The sequence below is a fragment of the Phyllobates terribilis genome, unplaced genomic scaffold, assembly GCF_046119375.1.
Source record: "Phyllobates terribilis strain yellow unplaced genomic scaffold, ASM4611937v1 Scaffold_5293__1_contigs__length_52715, whole genome shotgun sequence".
Taxonomy (NCBI): domain Eukaryota; kingdom Metazoa; phylum Chordata; class Amphibia; order Anura; family Dendrobatidae; genus Phyllobates; species Phyllobates terribilis.
In genome coordinates, this window is record NW_027368041.1 from 30,494 (window position 1) to 44,976 (window position 14,483).

Below are 14,483 nucleotides of genomic sequence, written 5' to 3' on the forward strand. Positions count from 1 at the left end.
ACTCTAGGTTCCATGTCTCTAACTAATTCATAGTTAGTGAGATCAGATTGGTCCTCATGCATCAACTCATTATTAACAGAATTTGAATTATGAGAACCTTAAACATGTGCATTGTTGGAGTTAGAGTGACTTACATCCTCACCTGATTGGGGAGTAAGGTGGACTGTGTTGTTTTCTAGGTTGTCCTTGTTCACTGGTTCTCTCTTCACCTTCATTGAGCTAGCTATCTGAATGATTAATTTCTTCAAAATCTTCCTCACCTTCACCAAGTTTTGGTCTTGTCCTTTCTTTCAAACCTGACCTGGAGGGAGAACTGTTTCATGGATTTTGGTACCTGTAAGTTCATTAGAAGACATTTGTCTTGACTTAAAGTAATATTGTTTTTCCATTAAATGTAATAGACCTAGCAACTTTATCTTATAGCTTCCAAGTTGAACAAGTAATAATTTGTATCCCGAAACTTCTTCTAGATAACCTAACATAACACATTTCTATTCCATTGGTTGTAGCTTACCTTGTGAAGTTTGACCATAAGTTGTGCAACTAAAAGGGATGAGATTTGTTATGTCAGGTTTTGTTTCTGTCCATAATTCCTATGGAGTTTTAAATCCAATTATTGAAGATGGACTCCTATTGATGAGATAAGAGGCTGTAATAACAACCTTATCCCATATGGAACTTTTAATTCTAGAAATAAAGAGCATACATCTTGCTTTCTCAAGCAAAGTTCTGTTCATCCTCTCAGTAGTTCCATTCTGCTCAGGGGTTCCAGGAACAGTCAAGTATCTTTTAGTACCATTTTTCATGCAATAGTCATTAAAGATCCTACAAAATTCTAACCCATTGTTAATTTTTAGACATTTTAGTTTGTAGTGAGTTTGGCCTTCAACCATGATTTTCCAATTTTAAAGTTTTTAAAAGCATCTTCTTTAGTTTTCAACAAATAAACCCAGACTTTTCTGGAATAATGGTCAATCAGAGGTAGAAAATAGTCCCTACTTGAGCAGGGCCCCATAAATCTGAATATACATATTCTCTAGGTACGGAAGCTTTATAAGTAGAGTTACTAAATGAATGAGAGGTTTTCTTCCCTAACACACAATATTCACAACTCATGTCAACGAGTTTTCTATCAATAAGGCCATCTACAAACAATTTATTTAAACCAAAGTTCCCTATATGTCCTAATCTGGCATGCCACATTTCAGTTTGACTTAAGATGACATTATCATTACTAGTATGTGAAACATTAATTTCTGGAGAAGCCATAACATAGTACAATCCTCCTCTATTTATGCTTCTAATAAGGATATTATTATTTCTAATAATCTCCTTTATACCATTCCTAGTAATGATTTGGTACTTTAAGTTATCAAACATAGCCTCACATAATAAATTCCTCCTTAAGTCAGGAACCCGCCTAACTTTCTAGACAACCCTAACTATTCCATCATGCATTCTAAAAGAAACATTTTATATACCTTTAATTTTAAGAGAAGAGTGGACACCTAACATAACCTTTCTACCATCATATCCATGCAAAATATCAAAGAAATGCTTGTAAGGAGTTGATGCATAGTATAACCAGAGTCCAAAATTTATGAATTGCAATCATCAGAAGTAGCAACAAAAAGGAGTTCATTATTATATTGAGGACCATATTGACATATATTGTAGAAATTAGGATTGCTTTTATTTGTATCCTTGTATTTCTCATTCCTGTTCTTCTTATGATAATCATATGCATCATGACCCAATATTTCACAATAATAGAACTTAACAAATGAAGTATCTTTATCATGCTAATTTTCTTAAACTTATTACTCTTCTTGTTCTTATGTTCCCTTTAGTCATCATGACCTCATGCTTATTCTCATTCTTAGGTCCATTTTTCATCTTGAATATTTTGAAGTATTCAGTTTTCTGTAAAATGGATTCACATACTTGAGAAAAAGTAAGTCTATCCCTCCCATCCTAAATGATATCTTTCAACTTGTCAAACCGGGAGGGAGAGAATTAAGTAACAAGATCACTTTGTCCGTTTCTTTTATTTCATCATCACACCTCTTTATGTCTTGTGTCATTTTCAAGAATGTATCAAAATTTTCTTGAACAATCATAGACACATCCACCCTTAAGGTAAACAACTTGCAGAGCAACGAAATACGACTAGGCAATGATCTAGATTGAAAGATAGCCTCTAAGGCTTCTCACAAGTCTTTTGGTTTAGATGACTTAAAACCTAACGAGCTACATTGTCAGAAAGCCTAATGATGATCTCTGAGTACGAGAGTTCTTGCATAGCCTTCTTCTCGGCCTTAGTGATCTTGTCTGGCCATTCCTTAGTGACATCAATGTAGCACTTCTCTCGTGTCAGTATTACCTTCGTCTTTAGTTTCCATATTACAAAGTCAATGTTACCATTAAACGGTTTCAATATCACTATGTCTTCCATTTTTCAGTACCTGAGGAGTAATCAGAGTACAAGAAAGGGATTTTTTACTTGTTGATTCCAAAGAACAAAAAGCAACAAATTATGGATGTCGAGTCCTAATGTCTACTGAGGTGGTAGGAAGGACTTCGAAAACAACCAGAGAGGTTAGAGTTAGAAGATTATTTCTTATTGTTCAACAATAAGTGATAAGAACTTCAACAAAAACCCTAGAAACAAAGTATTCTTGCTCGATATCAAATCAAGAGACAGGAAACCACAAATTCGTTAACAATAATGTAGCTGAAACACATATCTAGCGATTTCAGAGCAACCTGACTATGATATTACTTTGAACTCAACAAATCACACTTCACAACAGTTTAATCGCAAGATCAACCAAACAATAAAAAGCATAAGGACACAAGATCTTGGTCACGCAGTTCAGAATTTCTTCCTATGTTTGCAGAGTCTCTGGAGAGGAGATTCAGCCCAATCCACTATAAACTCAAAGGATAGAAGTGTAGGTTACAATGGAGAGCAATGTAACTAATCCCTAGGTACTTTAGAATCAACCATAGAGATACAATCGAGAGAGAAAGATATCAGAAGAAAAAATAAAGAGATGCAGACACCTTTCAAGGCACGAAGCTTCACAACAAAGAAGCTTCTATCAATGGAGACCAAGCTGGTCACCACTAGAAATGTCAATGGAGGTCCACCAGAGACGTTGATGTCTTCGTCTTCTCTCTCAAAGGTTTCTCTCTCAGATGATGAAGAGGCAGGTGGTAAACTGATCGAGTTAGGGTTATCTCACATGGAGGCAAGCTTATATACTTAGGTCAACTCAGCACCAAATGCTGCGTCCAAGCAAGCGGAGCTCAAGTGGAGAATATTTGTTTTTTTCTCTAGTGGGTCGAGCCATGTGTTTCCCTATTGGGCCTCAATCCATTTACATTAATCCAAAGTCTAACATACACTTAAATGTACATACAGAATTTAGGATTATATATATAACAGAACAGACAAGATCTAGAGCAAAGTAAGGTGAAGAAATCAAAGACACTGAAGCTGAAGAAACTGAGAAGTCGACAATAAAAGCAAACTAAACCAAAGACAAAGAAGATGGTACAAAATATGGTGAAAAGGAGAATCACAGACGAAAAATAAGGTACAAAATCTGGAGAAGAACAAAACGAACTCAAAGAAGGTAAGTATTTGGTGTTTCTATAAGTTTGGTGCAGACATTTGGTGTTTGTATAAAATCATGATTCGAATAGCTAAAATTAGGCGTTCAAATTTCCATTAGGATGATCAAGGATCATGCCAAAGGATCACAATGATCTAAAATTAGGGGTTTGAGTTGTCGTTAGAAAGATTTTAGCCAAAATTTGGGGTTTGTAATTGGTCTGTTCATTAGGTTGTTTATAATCAATATCATTATGTACATATATAAACCCTTAATATGAACGTGTTAGCATTGTGATACTAGAGAACAGTGTTTCATTCCTCTTATTGAGAAATACTTTTTTTTTTCGTGTTTTGATTATGATAAAAAAATTGTTATCTCATGGTTTGTCAAGTTTATCTTGCAGGCATATTAATTGAGATCACATGCGGAGATTGAAGAAAACATGGTATTCCACCTTGTTCAAGTGTTAGAGAACATGTTCTGTTAGAGAGAACAAAACACGTCTCCAAAGGTACCAAGTCAAGCATCGTGCTTCATTAGTGTTTCCATCCACGTGCATTGCATGAAGTAATGATCAAGTGGATTCTAAATAACACCTCCATCCAAGTGAAGACGAAATGTCAACATAATAGAAGGCCTTCTCTCAGCCGTTACAATTGAGTATTTTGATTTCTGAAGGAGTTTCAATGCACTATGTTTAAGGAAAGCTTTAGGATAAGAACAAATTATATAACATGTGTATAATCCTATAGTTTCCATGTATGATTAATTATGCATCTTTGATTTGATCCATTTATGGAGGCAGATCAAATCAAGGGCGTAATTCATGGAGCCCAAATTAGACATTACAAGACAATTCTTGGAACGTTTAAATAAGTCTCATGATCCTTCATTTCAGTTTATCGAATTGTAATAGTAAAAGAGAGAGAAACTGAGAATGGATCGAGTGTTCTTGGTTTAGAGAATGGTGAAAACCTATGAGAGATATTATTGAGAGAGATAGAAAATTAGGAAGTCTAAGGGTTAGATTTAAGTTGTGTGTGCTCCTAATTATTGTAATCGTGCATAATCGAGTCTTTTTTTCGAGTACATCCAGATAAGGAGATCCTCTGTCTAGGGCTTCAATTCTATCTCTAAACTCGTTCCTTAGGCTCCTCCATTTTTTTTCATTGGTATAAATCCAACAATAATAATTATGCAGTTCATCATAGAAGAATTTATCCAGTTCATCACAGACAAATTTTTTTGTTGTAAAAAAAGAAAAATAAATTTTTTGTCGTAGCATTTCAAAATCCTTTCGAGACAAAGATAGTGAGTTTCTTTGTATTTTCCGCATCTAAGGAACAAGCATTTGTTTCTTAGATTTAGTTAGACACATCCAATCTAAAAATTGATATAAGAGAAAGGCTCTAATTGTGTTTCTACTCACAAGAGATGTCCAAAACACAAACGAGTTCTCCTTGGTATCTTAACCAACAAGGCTCACCTAAGGAATGCCGGAGAAGAAGAATTTTGGGAGAGAAAAATGGAAAGCTACATCAGCACCAACGACTACCAATGCTGACACATCTTTCTCAATGGAAACGGTGTGGTGGATCTTATAAAACCAGAAGCTCAATGGACTCCAGCCGACTACACCACGATGGAGAGGCGAGGCAGTACATTCTCAATGGTCTAACCAGAGAAAACATGGGCAAGGTGCTTCACATCAACAACACTCATGACATGTGGAATGCTCTAAAGGAAATGCATGAAGGAAACACTGAACTCAAAGCGAGCAAGAATTTTCAACTTTAGAGTGATTATCATTCCTTTAAGATGGAGGAAACAAAGACTTCTTAGAGTATTTCTCAAGGTTTTAGAGGATGTGTTCTAAACTCATCAGCACTACGGTCATGCTTGAAGAGAACTCCAAGGCCCTTGTTATTGTCAATGGCCTGGCCAAGAAGTTGTCCTTAGTAAAAGGAGTAATGAGAAACACCTTCGGATCCCTCAACGTCTCTCCCACACAAATCATCGGCAAGCTTGTGGTCGACGAAACAGAACAGAACAAGGTCAATCTCTCCAAAGAGAATGAAAAAGGAGTTGAGCTGAAGATCGAGGCTGGTATTTCCAAAGCTTTTGCTAAGCTTGAGATAGAAGATGACTGTTCTGATGAGGAGGAAGATGAGGACAAGATGACTACTTTGTTCACGAAACACATCAAAAAGCAGTTCTACAAGAGTAAGTTCGGAACAAGTTTCTCCAAGAAAGATTCGAAGGATTCATCTGTTTCCAATGCAAGGAGAAGGGATATCTAGCAAGGAACTGTCCCAACTCTTTAGAAGATGAGAAGATAGAGAGCAAAAATCCTCAAGGAAAACGTTTTCTAGAGTAAAGTTTCAGAAAATGAAGACCCTACTTGCTACTTGCTGTTCTGATTCTTAGGAAGACATCAATTTGAATGGATCTGGACTTGGAAACTACATCATGGCAAGAGGATCGGATGCTAAGTATTCAACTTCTGAGGTAGATTCCAATGATCGCCTTGAACATCTCAATGATTGCGATTAGAAATAGCTAATTAAAATCATTAAGCAATATGGAAAAGATAATGGTGAACTTCAAGAAAGATTAGCCGATTGTGTAGATGTACTGGATGTCTTAATGATGAGAATGCTCACTTGAGTAAGCATGTGGAACATTTAGAAATAGACTTGTCTGATTCTAAGAGAACACTTGTATAAAAGGAAAAATTGTTCTCAAAGACCTCTATTCCTTGTGAAATTTATAAGGTTAAGGCTCTTATACATGATATTGACTCTAGTTCTTCAAAGAATTTGGTTGAAGGTATTATATGTAAACTTAAAGATCTGCCGTTCTCTATAAATAAGAAAACTGCGAATTAACTGTCTTTGTCAAACCATGATATGGTTTGGGTTATAATGGTCTTCGTGAGAACACCTGTGAAGAACAGAGTGAGCATGAGAAAATTCATGAAGAGATGGCATGTAAGAATGAGAGTTTAAGCCTAGATCTCCATACCTTTAAAGACAGAACAATGTCCCCAGAAGAGAAGATCAAGGTTCTTGAAAAGAGCCCCCAGGAGAATAACTCTTTTTCATTAACTACAAGCACTTCAAAAGGCTCCAAAAGGCAAATAAGTGGTTCGATGGATAGCATGCTCTTTCTATGTATACCAAGAAATCACGAAGTGGAGACACTAGAGAAGGAAGCAAGCTAAGGAAACAAGAACCCTTTAGACCTAGAAAAGGGAAGTATGGACATGTTATGTATAATAGAGTATGATGGCGTTGTGGTCACATGACTAATGAGAAGAAGAAGAGTCTCAACTCATCTAAGAAGAAGAATAGTGTTGAATCTACTAAAACTGTTATTTCTAATCCTTGCTCTCTGTAGGAAAATCCTAATAAGAACACTAATATTGCTTCTTCTAGTGCTCCACCTAGAAAAGATAAGCTTGTCTAGGTTCAAAAGACTTGATTTTTGCATGTCCAGGTTGAAGTGAAGAAGGAGAACATGTGGTATTTTGATAATGGATGTTTGTGCCACATGAATGGAAACAAGAAAGATATGTCTTCACTTCAACATCTCTAGGGAGGAAACATTTTCTTTGGTAAGAAGAGCACTAGATCTATTACTGTCATCGGAAATGTCAATCTCAATGACCATGCCAAAGTTTAGAATGTTAATCTAGTGAGCTCAATGGCATTCAACTTGCTTAGTGTTTCCCAGTTGTGTGACCAAGGTATGAATGAGGTTAGGTGCACCACATCATACTGCAAAGTTCTCAATGATGAAGGGAACTTGATTCTTAAAGGGAAGAGGCTCAAAAACATCTATGTTCTTGAACCTTGAGAAGAAACCGTGCCTCTCCTTTATCAAAGACAACTCTTCTCTTTAGCACAAGAGACAAGATCATGCTAGTCTAGAGCTCATTCATAAGCTACAAAACAAGGAGTTGGTGAGAGGTCTTCCACATATCAACAAAGAGAGATCATAACTCTATTCTCATTGTGTAAGAGGGAAGCAGGTCAGAACATCATTCACATCCAAGAATCAAGTTTCAACGTCCCAACCCCTTGAGTTGATTCACATGGATTTATGTGGTCCTATGAATGTCCAAATTATTGGTGGAAGCAAGGTCATAATAGTACTCATCGACGACTTCTCTTGCTTCACATGGACTATCTTTATCAAATCCAAGACTGAGGTGTTCTGTCAATTCAAAGAACTTGTTCTCTTGTTTGAGAAGGGAAAATATCTTCCTATCAAGTCCTTTGACTCAGATCATGACACTGAATTTGACAACAAGGAGTTTCTTACATTCTGTGAAGAATGCCGAATTGAGCATAATCTCTGCTCCTTACCCTCCTCAGTAGAACGGGGTCGTGGAAAGAAAAAACAAAACTTGAATAGATGGAAAGAACCATGCTTTTATCTAGTAATCTCCGTCAAGGGTCCTGGGCTGAAGCTATCAAAACGGCATGTTGCATCCTCAATAGGGTGATGCTTTTTCGTTTGATAGGGAAAACTCCCAATGAGTTGTTCAAACGCAAAACTCTTAATATTTCTCACTTAAGAACTTTTGGTTGCTAGTGTTTTATTCTTAATGTAGGAGGAAACAAGCTAGGGAAGTTTGATGCACAAAGTGATGAAGGAATCTTCTTGGGTTATACACCTAAGAGTAGTGCGTAGAAGGTGCTCAATATCCATACCAAGAAGATCGTCGAGAGTGTGCACATGGAGTTCAATGAGTTTCCTATTACTAATCATGTGTTGATCCCTCCCTTTAATGAAGATTCTAATGCAGATTCTCCAAGTGTTAATTTTGATCACTTGGTAGATTCAACAGAAGACGACAAGATCATTAATCCATTTACTGGTGTTCCTATCAAAGAGAACATTGCTCCTCATCCAGCTCCCTTCACTTAGACCTGGAAAAATTGACCCGACCCACAAAGCCGACATGACCTGTTTTTATGTTATATAAACCCGACCTATTTTTACATGAACCCGGTTTTGACCCGACCCGAGAAATTTCTGGTTCAGAGTATGACCCGACCTGGTGGGTTATGACCCGATCTGTTGGTCAAGAATATAAGCATAAAAATATAAAACTAATTTAGATATTATTTTATTTTACTTTTATTATATAAATATTTTACTTTATTTAAAATCTTTTTTACCTAATTTTTTTAAAAAAACTTACAAAAAAGTGAAATCGTTTTACGTTAACCAACCTGTTAACCCAAACCGACATGACATTAAACCTGTTATAACTTGACCCCTTCTGACCCGGTAAAAGTTCGACTTGAAATTAACTGACCCAAAATGACCCCAACCCGATACTCTCTAACCCAAACTCGGCCTGATTAACCCGATTGCCAGGTCTACCTCCACTACATGACTTGTTCCCAACAGAGAAAAGAGAACTACCAAGGCTCATATTATGATGCACAATGCAACTATTCCAACAACGCTTTCTTATCTCTCGTGGAACCCAAGTACATCAACGAAGCATTTAAGGATGTAGACTGGGTGATACTATGCAAGAAGGGTTGTTAGAGTTTGAAAGGAACAAGGTATGAAGACCCATTCCTTATCCCTCAGATCATTCTGTAATTAGCACAAGGTGGGTTCTCCATAATAAGCTATATGACTCTGGAGTTGTGTCAAGGAACAAGGCTCGACTGGTTGCTCAAGGTACAATCAACAAGAAGGCATTGATTATGACGAGACCTTCACACCAGTTTCTCACATGAAGGCTATTAGACTGCTCATTGCCTACTAATAGGATGTGTCGTTACTCCTCTACTAAATTAGAGTAGCAAGTAGGGGTCAAATCCTACAAGGAACCGAAGGTAATCAATTCTTATGATATTGGAAAGACTAACTAATGAAAAGTAACTAATTGGGGGATTATGAAAACTGTTTTGTTTGCTTTGATTAAATGGGACGAAAAATTCATATGATTGGTCTAACCTATTGCTCGGAGCTTGTTATATGGTGTTAACTAGCGACTATTAGACTAGGTTTAGTGGTGTTTCGGTGCTTGGCGAGTGGTATGCCCGGAATTCGGTTTGGAGATCATTTATGGATTCGTGGGATGCTCGTAAGCGTTTTTTAGTGGCACAACCATGGAGATTCCGTTTATATCCATCATTGGTGCAATCGGGATGGAGCTAGACCGAAGAAGTGCCGAAAAGAAGTGCTGATATGTTGAGCTGAGTTAAGATGGCTCGTTCTACCTGATCCGATGTCCGATTGAGTTGATTCCAATTCTAGGAGTTAGATATTGAAGTCTACTTGAAGAACTAAAAGTATGAGCGCAATCGGAGTTGTGATTCAAACTTTATGACGATTTTACGAACGTCACTTTCTTTAGAAGCCAAAAGTTTGACCGAGATGCACAGTCACGACCGAGACCATATGTCACGACCGTGATTCAGGCTCAGAGAAGGTGGACACGACCGATATGATCTGTCACGATCGTGACCCATGAAAACTGGTTCATTATCTTGACTGCGACAACTTGGTCTCGACCGCGACACGGACACGGATGCTCAGATTTGAAGATGTTATCTTGTATTTTATTAGTTATTTCCACATCTTTTGATTTGTTTTCAGTTATTTTTATTCCTTTTATTAGGAGACTATATAAGGTAGAGAAAATTAGGTTTTTAGGGTGATTCTTCTATGTAGACATTTAGCACGCAGCCAAGACGAAGCTTCACCTTTGTTCCATCGTTCGTTCATCTCCCCTAGTTCGTTTTCCCACCATCTTCCATTGTTATTCATTGCTTTCTATGGCTATGTCTAGATAAACACATCGTATTTCACTTCTAAGGTTGAAGCCATTGTTCTAGGGTTGTTGTGAGAATTCAAACGCTTATGTTTTAGTTTAATTTGAGGATTGTTTCACAATCTCTTGTGCTTTAGTTTATCATTGATTGATCTTGATTTCATCTAGGTGTCCAACTAGGTTGATTATTATCTTTCATATTGCTAGGCTAGATAATTCGATTTGAAAAGTCTTGTCTTTAGGTAGCGAGTATGATTTGCATAGACTACTTGGGAGTGCTTATTGTGTAGAGATTGTGAACTTGTGTCGAGTATCGGCGATTTGCCAATGGTATTGCACAAGCCTACTTATCTTTGATCTTCATGCTATTGTGCTTTTGAATCTTGGGATTTCCATGGTTATTGCATAATAAGGGTTTCTAGGACTATTTGGACTAGTTGCTTATTACGAACAAAGATTAGGACAACCGGATTAACCAATTCAGAATATAAGTTATTAGGATTCGATGATCAACATTCCATTTGAATAATGCGCTGATATTAAAGGAGTGAGCTTTTCCCCATAATTGTTTACAAACCAACGATCATCTTTCTTGCTTACTTATTGGATTGTGTAGTTATTAGAATAAAAAAAACCCATTTGGTTACTACTTGGTTGCATCATTAGAAATAAACTATCTTTCTGGCTCTCTAGGGTTCGACCCTTTACTTCCCACTTTACTAGTGGATTCGAGTTTGGGATTTTCTTTGATAAGTATAACGACTTTAGCCTCGTCACCTATTAGCATGATTCAATGGTACTAGGTTCCTTCTATTTGGGTTCTATCTCTATTCCTGATTTCTATATGTCCTCTAAATTGCCCTAATCCATGTACTAATATTGCTAGTTAGGTCAACTAGTCCTAATAGCGTCTTGCCTACCAACCTAGCCTTGAAACTGTCACGACTAACTCCTAGGCAACATTAAGTTCATGAATATATAGGAAAGTATATTTCCCTTGACACCTATACCTCATTAATCTCCACATCCTACAAGTCCAACTAGTCCAAGTAGAGATTTGTGCCACTAAGCAGGCAAGGTTCTCCAACTAGGATAAACCAGGCCCTAGTTATATTAAATCGAACTAAACATCCTAGGTGATGAATCTATAAAGTACATTCAATTCAATAGATTAAAGCAATAGAGACATTATAATATTTAGAGCCAAGGATAGGAACCTCACATTAAATCAACTAATAGGCTCAAACCATCCATACAAAGTATTAGGAGATTACTCATGGCTCATTGCTAATAACGTAATATTAAATGTTTATTGGAAAATGTGATGATTAGGGAGGAGGCAATGCTTTCCCTATTTATAAAAAATGACAAAGCTAAACATAAATGAAAATCCCTAGAATAAGTGTGTGGAATCCCAACCCGAAATATGAAAACTAGGTAAAAATCCCAACTAATCTCCAGAACTAGGACTTCTCGCGGCGCTGGAAAGGCTGAAGATGCGTGCGCGCTTCTGTCGGCGTGGTCGCGCCATCCACCAGTGACAAGGGCACGAGCACGTCTTGTTAGGCGCAGTCGCGCCACTGTGCCCCTTGCACTTCTTGGCCACGCGAGCTAGGGCGCGGTCGTGCCCAGGGCAAATTTTCCCCTTCTCTTCTCTTCTTGGGGCGCACTTGCTCCTCGCGTTTCGCGTCATCTCCCTTGTGCACGTAATCCTCGTATTTAGACACTTTGCTTCACGAAGTTGGGATTACAGCAATATGCTCCATATTTGGCCTTTTACGCCTGTTGTTGATGCTAATTCCCACTCTTTATGATGTGCAAAATGCCGCCAATCATACCCCCACACTTGAAGTATTTCTCGTCCTCGAGTAATCTGCAACTAACTCTTGGCAGGCTCAGTAAGTACGGATGGTACAACCAGAGTGGTCCTTGATCAACTTCTAGCTCATGGTACCTAGAATCAAAGAATAATGGGTGTAGATTCCGACTCTAGACAAAAAATTCAAAGCAATGCAATTTAACTAGCTAGACTCTAACGATGGCACCGAGTATTCCCCAAGATTTGAACTATGTTTAACTCAATGTAAATACAATCACCTAAATCTCCACACTATACCGAAGATGTTTCTACCCAAGTGAGATATAAATGTAAATAACGAAGTATTAAATAAGCAACTAGAGCTTGTCCTAACATGCTTCCTACTTATGATAATTCTGCACAAGTTCCAAAATTGTTGAAAACAACCATCAAACACATTTCACTCAAGTTATACCACATGCATTTTCTCTTGCTCCCTTTATCCTAATACACTTTTTACACCTTTACATTTTGGATGTAGGGTCCGTTCACTTTATGGTCCATACCAAATTATTGTTTTTCTAGGTAGAACCTATCCATTTTATGGTCCATGCTGCTATGAGACTCTTTGCTTAATAGATCATGGAGGATCGATCCCTTGGTTCTATTTCACATCTTGGGTACCGCGTGCTCTTTCGATTTTCTTTTACTTGGAATTCACTACCTTTATACTTTTTGTGTTTTCTTTTTCTTGTAAAAAGGACGAGAGTAATTTATTATGACATAATGATAAATTTAGAGAAAAGGTGGTGATTATGTAATCTAAATAAGGTTCTAGTGCATATTAATCATACTCCACATGCTCGAGCCTAAGTCCTCTACTTAATCCAACATATCCTCACTACACATACTTGAAATATTAACATCTAAGGCATAGTAAAAAAGTTTAAAGATCATGCATCTTTTTCGAAGTTCACACCGTCACAAACAAGGGAAAAACTAAGGATACCGACTCTTGAAAATTCAAAATTAAACAAAAAGGGGAAAACAGACTCAAAATCTTAAATGCACGGATATGCGAGGCTAATTCCCTCTCCCCACACTTAAACTACACAATGTCCTCATTGTCAAACAAGGGCACATATAAATCAAGTGGGAAAAAGATGAATTACCTCTTCGCCGGATTGCCTCCCGGTCAACGCCTTTGTTTAACGTCGTTGGTTCGACGTACCTCTCTCTCAAACTGCTTCGACCAATCTCTTGGCCATCTCATCCTTCCGTATCCAGTATTGCTTAATTCATGTTATCTTCTTAGTAAAATCTCTATCACATCCTTCTTCTTCTCCACGTAGTGTCCCGGTGGTAACTCAGACGTCACTTTGAGTACCTGAAATATGTGTGGAAGAAAAAGAGGCATTTCTCCTTCCAAAATTAGCATGGGGGGCTTATCGGCCAATGCTATCTCTAACCCGTCAACATCACTCTCGGGATCCACTATCTGAATAGCAAAAAACACTCGCTGCTTCATCTCCAGACTCCTCGTCACTGCCAATATTGAAGCTAACTACATCTCCATCAAACTCTAATGATAATGTCCCTCTCCATAAGTCCACTTTAGTGCAAGCTATTCTCATAAATGGTCTCCCTAACAGTATAGGTACACCCTCTCTATCATTCTCCATGTCCAACACATAAAAGTCTGTAGGGAAGAAAAGCCTATCTACCTTAAATAGCACGTTCTCTACCACTCCCCTGGGGCGAATAATCGACCATTAGCTAATTGGACTAGAATATTTGTTTCATTTAGGGGTCCAAGTCCCAATTGCTAGCAGAGGGAATATGGGAAGACATTAATAGCAACTCCTAGATCTAACATAGCTCGGTCAAAATTAGTATTGTCAATTTGGCAAGGGACAATGACCATACCTGGATCGTTGAACTTATAAGGCAAGCGTTGCTGGTAGATTGCAGACATTCTTTCCCCGGCTGCTACTATGCTGGTTTCTTTCTTCCTTTTCTTCCTTTTTACTGTGCAAAGCTCCTTGAGGAACTTCGCGTACCGCGGTATGCTTAGGACCAGCTTGAGTAATGGGACGTTCATGGAACATTTATTGAAGATTTCAAATAGCTCTTTATCGTCAGTTGGCCTCCTAGTATCTTTCAATGCTTCAGGGAATGGGGCCTGAGGTTTCTCCTAATAGAGAAGAGAGAAATTCGGATGAACATAGTTGCTCCGACGGAGCTTGAAATCGCCTCT

The 14,483-nt window shown here is 37.7% G+C and overlaps 1 protein-coding gene across 1 annotated transcript; it reads right to left on the reverse strand.

Annotated features, from left to right (window-relative positions):
* Positions 1 to 975: 975 nt before the first annotated feature.
* Positions 976 to 1,380, reverse strand: LOC141249962 (uncharacterized). Its single transcript, XM_073669841.1, has one exon. The coding sequence runs from the start codon at positions 1,378 to 1,380 to the stop codon at positions 976 to 978; it is 405 nt and encodes a 134-aa protein (XP_073525942.1).
* Positions 1,381 to 14,483: the final 13,103 nt, after the last annotated feature.